Source organism: Tympanuchus pallidicinctus, unplaced genomic scaffold (assembly GCF_026119805.1).
Source record: "Tympanuchus pallidicinctus isolate F22 unplaced genomic scaffold, pur_lepc_1.0 scaffold12, whole genome shotgun sequence".
NCBI classification, from domain to species: domain Eukaryota; kingdom Metazoa; phylum Chordata; class Aves; order Galliformes; family Phasianidae; genus Tympanuchus; species Tympanuchus pallidicinctus.
In genome coordinates, this window is record NW_026294637.1 from 1075671 (window position 1) to 1086726 (window position 11056).

Below are 11056 nucleotides of genomic sequence, written 5' to 3' on the forward strand. Positions count from 1 at the left end.
AACCAACAAAGCCCCGCATGCCTTCTCCTTACAGCCAGGTTCCAGAAGAGGAGACCCACTCTGCACAGAACATCTATTTTTAAATACTGTGCAGCGTTTCCCTGCTGCATCCAGCAGGAAGCTTTGCTCGCCTTCCCCAAGAGACACATTTTTATTATTCAATCCTTCGGAGCGTTGTCTTCAAAAGACATCTCCCAGGCTTTGTGCTCTCACCCTATGAGAACAGTATCCAGGCTAGGAACAGGGCTTGGCTGCTTCCTGGGCCTCCAAAGGCTGCTCCTTCACCACCTTTCTCATTCCCTGCCCACCACTCAGCCCAGTATCCTTCTGCACCTGCAGATTCCTCCTCCTGAAGCCCTTGGGCACAGATCTGGGGTTGTCCCACAGATGCTCCTCAAGCACAACGGCCTCCAGCACTGCACAGGTTAAGCTCTGCCCAATCCATACGCATTTGGAAGATGCTGCCCATATATATAGGTATAACCCCATACATCAATGGAGTCAGACCAGATGGCCCTCAAAAGTCCCTTCCAACCCTCAGGATTCTATGATTCTGTATCTTTGCCCTTAAAAGAAATCAAAGTATCCACGATGTGCCTAACTGAGACGACACAAAGGCAGTTTGGATTGGGGCATGCCTGCTATTTGCCTTCGTGCACAGAAGCATTCCTGTATCTAAGCATCAACAACTCCACTCTAAAACATGGCTAAAACCCCACAGCAGCCCCTCTGCACAGAAGGTGGGGCAGACCCCCATCCCTGCACTATGCCAAGAATTGGGCTGAGCCCCCAGGGACCAGCAGGAAGCATCCCCAGCAGCCTGGAGCGTGGCCCCAGCCCAGCTCTGCTCTCATCCGCCCCTGACTTGTGGGAAGAGCAGCTGCAGAGCCTGGAAATGCACCCAGGAGAGCGCCTAAAGGAGCAGCCAAGCAGGTGCAGCACCCAGCTCCCTTGGCAGGAAGGCAAGGCGAGCCTGGCAGCACTCACACACAGCAAGAGGAGGGCACAGCTCCAGCACAGAGAAATCCCTGTGGTGCATCCGGCACAGGGACGGAGCTCTGGGCACAGCCAGCTCCATCAGGACAGCAGCAAATGGGGACAGGGAGCAGAACAGGCACAAGTGACAGCTGTCTGCATGCTGCCCTGCCAAGCACCAAAGGGAAGGATGAAGTTGAATGCAGCAGCCATGCACCACGCACCTACCAATGCCTGACTTTGTCATTAGTAGCTGGCAAGAGCACGCACACAGGGACCTGGGAAACAGATACAGTTTGCTCCCAAACCTGCTTTCAACATCAAAATAAAGTTTTTGATTCCTTGTGGTAGAAGGACAGGAATTTACTCTGCTCCTATGAACACAGCAGTAAAAGTCCCTATTTTCCTTCCGTGTCCTACAGAGCAGAGCTCTGAGATGCCTGCAGAGCCTGAGATCACCAAGAGGAAAAAAAAAAGATCCCACTCCATTCCCAGCTGTCGTGCATTCGTGACACTGCACCACGCCTGCAGACACGGCGTGCAATTACTTCTCCCAGCTGCATTTCCTCATTTCCCATCTGAACCAGATCTGATGCTGAGTCCCAAAGTTCAGGGATGCTGCCCAGGGCTGGGGATTGCTTGGGGTGCCTGGGCTGCTCTCAGTGTGCAGAACCTCACGCTGATGTTTGCCATTTATTGAGAGCACTTCCCAATTGAAACAAGGTCGTTAAGCAACAGCATCCAATTAACCGCTCGGTGTAAGGATGGCATTAATATTCAAACACTGAAAGCAGGCGTGGAACTCCGTGTTGCCTGAACCCACATGCAACAAAGCCACACTAATGCCATGCAAATCAATACGCATTTCAGCAGCCGGTTTCCATTCTGATTTCTGCCCATTTTAAGTGCCAGCGGTTCAGCTTTCCCCAACTCGCTTCCTGCTGACAGAGGATTTGGGGGTTCTATAGGAGGCAGCAGCCTGGCTCACAGCCACCCGCTTGCACCCACGCCGAGCAGCTGCAGATCCCCTCCATGCACATCCACCTCCGGCTGCTGGCATTGCCAGCGTTCAGCCCCACATTGTCTGCTCCTCCCGGTTGCGATGCGATGCAAAAGCTGCTATTTAGAGCAAGCAAAAAAAAAAAAAGTGCCTGTTTCAGGGCAATCTTGTTCTACATGGCAGCTCTCGATAGGGTCACAAGAAATGCGCTCAGATGGAGTGATCCTGGAGGCAGGTTCCCTGTGAGCAGAAGCACAGACAGACCTGCCCACGTGTGGGCACAGAATCCCAGCAGAAGTGACTTCAGCTTCACACAGGAGAACCCCCACTCACAGCAGTGTCAGCTTTTGGCCCCGCAGCGATGCTGGCTGCATTACATCCCGCTCTTGTGCTCCCAGGGCTGCACACAGAGCCTTGCATCCACCCAGGCTGGAAGCTGTGTGTGCAAAACAGCAGAAGCAGCCTTTTAAAAGCACATCCCAAGAGAAACGATCACAAACAGCAGAGTACCCAGATACCAAGGGGTGACAAGCAGCAAGGAATGCAGAATTTGCACCTAACGCCACCCAGGACCTCTGCAATCAGCAGCCAGAACTTCATCGCGGGGAAGAGAAAGGAGCTCCAGCAGAGGGCACTCAGATGCAGGGAGAGAACCTCAGAGCCAGCAGGGCAGCAGCTTCCTGGAGAGAGCAGGGTTCAACACCCAGCCCTCAAACGGCTGTAACTCTGTGCTCACCAAGCAGCACGCTGCAGGCTGGCCGCCTGTTAGAGGCAGCAGCTTGACTGAGCAGAGCGATGTCCTCACAACAGAGGCCTTGGTTGCATGCCCTGCTGTATGACAGGACACCTCAGCACCCATTCAGCTGACTTGCCCTGCAGTTCTTGACACCCACAAACCCCACACAACTTGGGAAAAGCCAACACAGCCTGCAGACATCAGAAAATACTTACAGGATCAGTGAGAAAAATTGCAGGTTATCGGCACACAAACGTCTGCCTTCAGGCTCTCTCCCAGCCCCAGTAATTCCCAGTCTGGGTGCACCCTACAGTCCCACACCTTTAAAGCAAAAACCAGAGAATAAGAAACCCCATGCAGACTCCAAGGAACTTCTCCCCTTTGGGAAATGCTTATGGAGTGCCCTATTGGCAGATCCGTCAGCTGCTAAAAGAGGAAGGAAGCAGTGGCAGAAGTCAAGCCAAGCACCACCTCAGATATGTTTTATCCAGCAACATTTTGTGAAGAAAGCTTAACTCTGCTTCTTTCTTCATTAGCAATATGAACAGACTCAGAGCTTGAATTCATTGCCAAAGTAGTCATGGAACTTGTTAACAATTCCTTGGGTATTAAAACACAGTGTGTCACCAGCCGTATCTCAGCCAGCCAGCCTCCTCCATTCGCTCCCATGGAAATTTAACGGCAGGGCTGGAACCAGTAGGACCAGTTTTGTTTGTAGCTGGTTGGTGGAAAAGAAAATAAAAAGTTTCAATGGCCCAAGGTCCTTATGGAGCAAGAAACATCTCACCACCTGCATCACAGGTGCTCATCTTAAGCAGCAGCCACAGCAAGAGCTGAGCTCAGACCTGGCTCCAGCCACGTGCACCCAGCTGGGGATGTGCACAGCGTGAGAAGTGCGTGCCATACAGCCCACTGCAGGGAAGCTGAAGTAAAAAAGGGGGAAGGTTGGTAGAACGCCGTCTTTCATTTCTGCAAATAGCTGAGAACATGGAAGTATGTCACAATTATGCACTGCCATGCAACCTTCATCACAGCACCTCTTCCACCACAACGCTGTGCTGCGTTTTACTCCAAGTGCTGCATTGTTCTCCATAACTCTTCCTTTTTTCTTTTTTCTTTTTTTTTTTTTGTGATAAAATATTAAAAATGTTTCCTCTAAAAGCCTAATTCTCAGCAGGCTTAATGTGAACATTCTCCGAGAGGGCTGCTGGTGCTTAAAAACACGCATTAAGCAGCTGAAGCATTTGATGTTTGGAAACAAAGTTCCCCATCTGCGAGGGTTTTGGAAGCATTACACGCAGGCAAGATTTTCTGTTCTAAATCTATTTAACATTAAAAGAAAAAAAATACATATCTCCAAACATGCAAAGCTTAACGCCGACAAACAATCCTTCCTGCTTACTCCCGGATCTCCCCTGCAAAGGGGTTTGTGCACTGCCAGGAGTTTCTGTTCCCAACAGCCACGCTCAGATCCACCTCGCCTCGACACAATGGCAGCGTTTATCAATTAATCATCGTGCTCAGAAATAACTGCCCTACTTTCTTCAGCCGCCGAGGACTTGCTGCATGTGGCAACCAGGACAGGAGCGAGCATCAACCAACGGATGGGAGAGAAATCCTGAGCATCCCAATTTGGAGGGGAGCCGCTGGGATCATGGAGCCCAACCCCTGGACCCACAGAGCAGCACCCAAATGGTGTGCACTGCTCCCCGAGCTCGGGGCTGTGCCCACAGCCCTGTGGGGCTGAGCCTGCCCCCAATCCCACCTGCCCCGACAGCTCCATGCTGTGCCTTCAGGTCCAGATCAGCATCTGCCCCTCTGCGAGTAACCGCAGGGCTGCCATCCCCAAGGGTGTTTAAAAACCATCTGGACGCGGTGCTCAGAGACATGATTTAACAGTGGGTTGTTAGAGTTACAGTAATAAGGTTGGACTTGATGATCTTGAGGGTCTTTTCCAACCTGAGCAATTCTATGACTTCATGATGGAGCTGCAGGGCTGCCCTACCAGACACGGAGACCTTCACTGATCCACACACACTGTGCCCTCCATGCCCACCCCCAGCCCTGCATCTCCTCCTTTGGATGCTCTCCCACAGCTTTGTGCCCTTTTTACACTGCGATGCCCAAACCCTGTGCCCAAGGCGAGGCCACCTCAGTGCCACTGCTCACCATGCAGTGTGTGCAGGGCAATGCTGGCACTCCTTCAAACCAGACCAGCTCCAAGAGATGAACACAGGGGATGGAACCACGGGGCTGGGGCCAACCTGCACCCACACAGCAGCTTGAGAAGAGCTCCAGGGCTGCCCCAGGGGCACGACGAGCCACGTGTGCAGCATGCGGTGCAGATCACTGCTCTCAAAGCTGGTAGGGTTTGGGGATTAAACTCGGTGCTACCATATGGCAGATCACAACAGAGTGCTTCCTGCCGCCCACCCAACATGAGTAGCTTCACTGGCAGTTCGGCTTCCTCTGAAATTTGGGTGGTTCTTTTTTTTCTCCTGGAAGAATGCCGACTGCAGGAAAAACAGAGCCAGGGACCACCAAGAGGTGGAGGAGTTGAGCTGCCAGCATGACAGCCAAACACCTCCGTTCTGGGCTCAACGAATCATCAAGATTGTGTCCCAACTCACCTTCTGTATGGCGGCTGCAGAAAGAATGCAAGGACAAAAGACAACAAAACCCACACTCCACACCAGCCATGGAAATAGAACAGAACAGAGGTGCACAACCCAATTTAAGAACGGATCTTAAAAATACCGTGACCACACAAGTGATGCCATCCTCCCTGTTCTCCCACAGATGTCTCATCCTTCATCGTCATCATCTGCAGAACAACCACAGCGCTGCTCATTATGCCTTCATTACCAAGAGGCACAAAACCTCACAAGATGATGGAGAGGCATTTTGGGCACTTTTTGTGGCTGTGTTTCCATGGTTGGGATCGCTGCTAAGAGCCCCTGGCACCAAAGGAGCCTCTCAGTGACTGCAGGGACAGACGATTCTGCTCCCATGCAGAACCATGCATGGATTTTCCCTTGCAGCCCACCCAGATGGGCCCCAGAACACTCAGCTCTGCTGCACCGAGCAATTCTATGATTCTATGTGACCTATTTGGGTTCCTCAGCTCCACAGAGAAGCAGGCTATCGGAAAAACCATACTGAGAACTGCTGCTCCCTCACTGCTGCAGGAGATGCTCTGATCTCGTTTGTTGACATTTATCATTAGGAGGAGAGACACCGAAAGCCCCGTGAGGAGAGCAAAGCTTCTTAGGGGCTTTAAGAAAGCCTGCATTAAGCAGCAGGGACAGCAAGAGCTGATGAGTCCTTCGGCTCGAGATGCACAGCGCAGTTAACACTTCACAAGCAAAAAGTTATTCAGAAAAGCAGAGGGTGAGATAACCCACCGAGCAGCACACAGCTCTGTGGCCTGGCACCTTCCAGCAGGGCAGCACAAGCTACAGCTTCAGGACATTTTAATTGCAACATCTCAAAGATCACAAGTTGATGTTTGTAACGACGCACACTCGAGAAAATCTCTGCCTACCAAAAAGCAGAAACGGAAATCAAACTGACGACGACAATAAATAGATTCAACCCTAACCCTCCATCCAAACCACTGCAGTTTTGAGGTAAGTCTGTCAGCTTGAGAAGTGCTTCCACAGAGATGTGTGGCATCTCTGAAGTTGCACAGATCTCAGCAATTAAGCACATCCAGGTCAGCTCGTTATGCTCAGCTCGTTAATGACAACTGGCTGCAAATGCGTTTTTAGGGACGCAGCCCAATAAGCCATTTAGCAACTAATCCTTACATCCCTTTGAATTCTGCTCAAAACAATCCATTAGAAAACACGAAGCCAACAGCCAGCCATCACTTCTGGTTCAGTTTGCTCACATGACATCAAACTGCACGGGGCAAAGCAACAGAGCCTGGTGAGAAACAGGAAGGTGGAAAACATAACACCAAACACAGCACAAAGGTTACTTGAAACAGCTCCATTCTAATTAATATGTAATTAAAAGAGGTAAATCCCAAGAGAACTCAACAACTCAGGTGGGGTTGGAAGCCCAACCCGAATGCTGCAGGTCCACTGATCAGCACAGTGCAGGAGCAGCTGTAGGGCGCAATGGGTACAGAGGATTTACCCAGGCATTAATGACTGTTTTAACCCATTAACGTGCTCTTAAGAAGGCAAGGGATGAAGGTTTGCCCTTAAACCGACTGAGAGGAACCAACTTCATTTCCTTGCATTGTTTCATAGGAATGAACTAACACACCTGGTATTGTTAAGGTTTCTGTACAAAGCCCAACATTCATTAAATAAGTAGCAAAACATCCTGTTTATCTTTAGACTTCCTTTCTTTTCCTATCAAAATCCTTCAGGTTCTCCCATGAAATTTTGGGAGTGGAGGCACTGCAGTGTCACAGTGCTGCTGCCATCCCTACCAACACATGGATGGAAATCAGCTGCTGATAAATCTTCTCCTTTGTTCCGGGACTTTCTGGAATTTCCTGCCATACCTTAATGCAATTAAAAAGACAAAAATAAACACACAGCAGCCGCATTTCCTGCACAGGAACAGCACAGGGACTCTCTCAACAAACACATTCACCTTTTCATACTTATCACTGAAGCACACAGCGAAATCCTCAGCACTGCAAGGGACAAAACCAGCCTCTAATCCTCTGTAACAGACTTCATTTCCCACGGCAAGAAGCAGAGTAGAAAACACAGCTCAAACGAAGCCACTTTAGAAGCTCTGCCCTCCCCACCAGGCACCACTCGCGAGAAGATTTCAGGCTACCCTCCTTGCATCCCCACTTCAGACCCCTCCACCTCTCCCCATTACCTTCCATGGGTCCGTGCGTTTGCTGGCAGCTCAGCAGGCACAAGGTGACACCACATCAGGGGCACCAGCTGACCTTTAATAACACGAGCAATATAAACGAGGCAAAAAAGGAGAAGGTGGCATACTTGAGATAAGGCACTAATTAAAAGCTCATCGTTTCCTTTGGAATTAGCAGTGAGCCTCCTTCGGAAGGTTCTCATTAGCGTGCATTTTATCTGTCCCTTCCAATATTTCAAATTCAATATTTAACGTTTGAAACAGAGCTCAGGAGCAACCGTACGCTTGGGTAAATATTAGCTCAAGTGTTACAAAGCAGCACCGTCCTGCCCTGAGCTGCACCCTGCAGCTGCTGCCAGTGCCTGGGGGGGCTGCAGGTGGGCACAGCACAGGAAGGTCACTCTTTGTCTGAGTGCCACAGAGCTGGCCAAGGAGGAAGAAGCAGAAAGGAGGTGAAAGGCAGAAGGAAAAGCAGAGGGAGAGGGTTGGGAAGGAAGGGTTTGGCTCAGGATGGGGTCAAACTGCACAGGGAACAGCTGCAGGATGGGGAGAGAACGCAGCGAGCAGCAACACAACAGCAAAATGCTACGTGAAAATCCCAGTGCGACCACAGAGGAGCTGGTTTGTACCCTACGCTGGGCTTCAGCACATCAAGGCAGCCCTTACCCCCACATCTCACGGGGGTGCAGGAGGATTTCAGCATTAATAGCACAAGATAATAACACTGCAAAAATGGGGACATCTTCCGACATCTTAGGTCTGCGGCGCAGGATCAGACCGATGACTCAACCGGCTTTGAAAGCCTTCAGAAATGAGATCCTGAAGTTTGGGCTGCTGCTCAGACATGAAAGGGAGTTCATCAAAAACATTCCCCAGCAGTAAAGTTCCCCGGTTCAGAACCACCGCAAGCAGCTGCCTTTTCATCTTCTGCCTCAATTAAATGTAAAGTAGCTCTCTTTCTCTGAACATTTAACTTCAGTGAAATCCAAGGAGGAAAAAAAAAAAAGAAGAAAACCACTAAGAGGCATTGGGCAGAGCTGCCCCTAAGAGCAGCTCCACCTCAGCACAGCACCTCTGCCTGCCTCCAGCTCACCTCCCGCTCAATACGTGCACAGTTATTCCCCACTTTGTGCATTCCTGCACAGCAGTGAGCCCACAGCTGCTGAGGGACAGTGCCCAGCCCAGCCCTACCTTCCTGTGGAGCAGCTGTAGGTGCAGCACTACAGATGGGAGCGCTACTATTAAGGAATCAATTGCACAATGAAAGCGCTGAGGACGCTTGTCTTACAGAGAATTCCTGCCAAGCGCTGCCAGCCTCAGCTCTCCGTCTCTCTGGGCCTCCAGCCAGACTCTAATCATTTCGGGTCCCTTCTCAATTTCAGCTGTGTGACACAAAGGGGCAGCATGGGCCGGCCGCTGCTGGAGGATACTTTTATTGACTATGTGAAAAAAGGAACTGCTGCCACCCTAATGCAGACAGAGACATTATGATCTCCTGAGAAGGGAAAGAACTCCCCCTGTGCCCCCACAGGGCTGCCTGCCAGCATTCCTGTAGCAAAGGGACTCGCCTGCACTGTCAAAGCACTGCACTGCCCAGGCTGGGCCAGGCAAAGGGCACTGCTCCCACCTGAGCTTTTGGTTATTTCAGGTTTTTAACGAAGAAAAACATTCCAGAAGCACTGCTACACAACAGTGCCCCAATGCTGAGTCTCACACAGCATCGTGCCTGAGAAGGGCAGCACCGTGCAGTTGTGGCAGTTATCCTCCAGCTCAGAAACAAAGTAGTCATTTCTTCTAATGGCTACAGAGAGCACCTGGATAACCTTTGGCCTCAGCTGTACACATCAATCACTGCCTGGATCAGAATCCTCAGCCCTCCACTGAAGCATAACAGCACCTTTAGATACACATGGATCACAGCATTCCCCCCCCCCCATTTCCTACCTGTGTCCCAACAGAGCAAGCAGCCACTGCAGGAGTACTGAACATAATTAAGGTGTGTTATAACAGCCAAGAGCAGCACATCACAGCCTTGAAAACCTTTCTGCTCAGCCAGCTCCAACCAGCTGTACTCAAAGAGCTTTTAATCAGCATGTTCCCCACACGCAGCATCTAAAGGAAGGAGCCAAATGCCCCGTGCTCCTACCGACCAAAGAAACCCACTCTTTGTGTATCTGAGGCTCTGCTGAATCCAACACCGCTTGGAAGAACTGGCAGATCTCGCTCTGCGTGCAGCGATGCCCCCCTCCCCCCACCTATGGGATATCTGCTCTGCAACGTCCACGTTTTGCTCCGAGGCAGGCTGTATTTATTAACACTCAGATCCGTCACAAAACCGCCCTGCAGTCTTCCAGGACAGGCAACCAGAGAACAGCCGAAGGAAGCTCCGAGCACAAACGCACCCAATCTGCGCTGTCGTAGGGCGAAGTCGATACAAAGTGCTCCAGGCGGCTCCGTCCGCTCAGGACAGACCCTGCAGGAACCCACGTGCAGGGCCTGGAGCAGGGCTGTGCACAGACACGGTGCAGCTGGCACACACAGCCCGCACGCCCGCCTGCACCCAGGACGTCCCTACGAGCACCGCGTGCATCCCCGAGCCGCAGCCCCGCACCGCACGGGATGGGGCTGCGCCGTTAACCCCGATTCCCCCGCAATCCCACCGCCCGACCCACAGGGCCGCAACCATCGGCTCGCCGTCCCTAACCCGTGCGGCCCCGCCGCTCTCGCCCCGCGCTGCCGGCCCGGTGGAGGCCCGGTGCCGCCGCTCCTACCTGCGGGCCGGGCCCTGGCTGCCGGCGGAACCCCAGCGCCGGGGAGGCGGGGGCGCACGGAGCGGGGAGCGCCGCGCCCCGCCTTGTCCCCGCGCGGCCAATGGGAGCTCCGCCCTTTTCGCTCTCTTCGCTCCTATTGGCCGCGCAGGGGTAAGGTGGGGCGCGGCGAGAGCTCTGACCAATGAGAGAGCGAGGCCTGGCGGAACCCCAGAGCCGGGGATGGGGTGGCGCGGCCCCGCCCGCACTTCCCGCGAGAGCACAGCGAAGGGGCGGGACTTGTAGCCGACCAATGGGGGAGCGGGCGGGCTGAGGGCGCGGCCTATTGGCTGCGCGGCACCACGCCCTCTGGTACGTGCACGTGGCGGCGCGGGCGCGGGAGGACGCGGGGCGCGGCTTTAACCCCTGCGGCGCCGGGAAGATCAGGCGTGTAAACAGGCTTTTTTTCCCCCCATAATTAAACTAATTGCATTTTTTTTTTTTTAAATCCAGAAAAAAAAGTTTGTCAGGAACAGGACATTCATTTTGCAGCTGTGGAACTGGCGCTTTGTTTGTATTTTGTTGTGATGCAGGAATCCCCCTCTTTTCCAGGGCTCCGTCCCTTACATGCACTCCTTTTCAGACCTGCCCATGTCTGCAATCCTGCAATCTTGACCTTTTGCCAATTTTACCGTACCTTTCTCTTGCTATAAGAGCACTTATTGCATGAACTGAACATCACCTGTTCCTATT

General features: G+C 52.2%; 1 protein-coding gene across 3 annotated transcripts in view; it reads right to left on the reverse strand.

Moving 5' to 3' along the window:
* Positions 1 to 10425, reverse strand: part of GLCE (glucuronic acid epimerase) — a 34000-nt gene extending 23575 nt beyond the window's left edge. Inside the window, exon 1 of one of the 3 annotated variants that reach the window (XM_052671858.1) lies at positions 10328 to 10425. Coding sequence is in view for 1 of the 3 variants with exons in the window: in XM_052671857.1 (XP_052527817.1) it covers positions 7560 to 7759 (200 nt within the window). In the remaining 2 variants the exon portion in view is untranslated. Of the gene's footprint in view, positions 1 to 7559; positions 9571 to 10327 lie in introns of those variants that run through there. The other 2 variants (XM_052671866.1, XM_052671857.1) reach the window with 2 other exon arrangements.
* Positions 10426 to 11056: the final 631 nt, after the last annotated feature.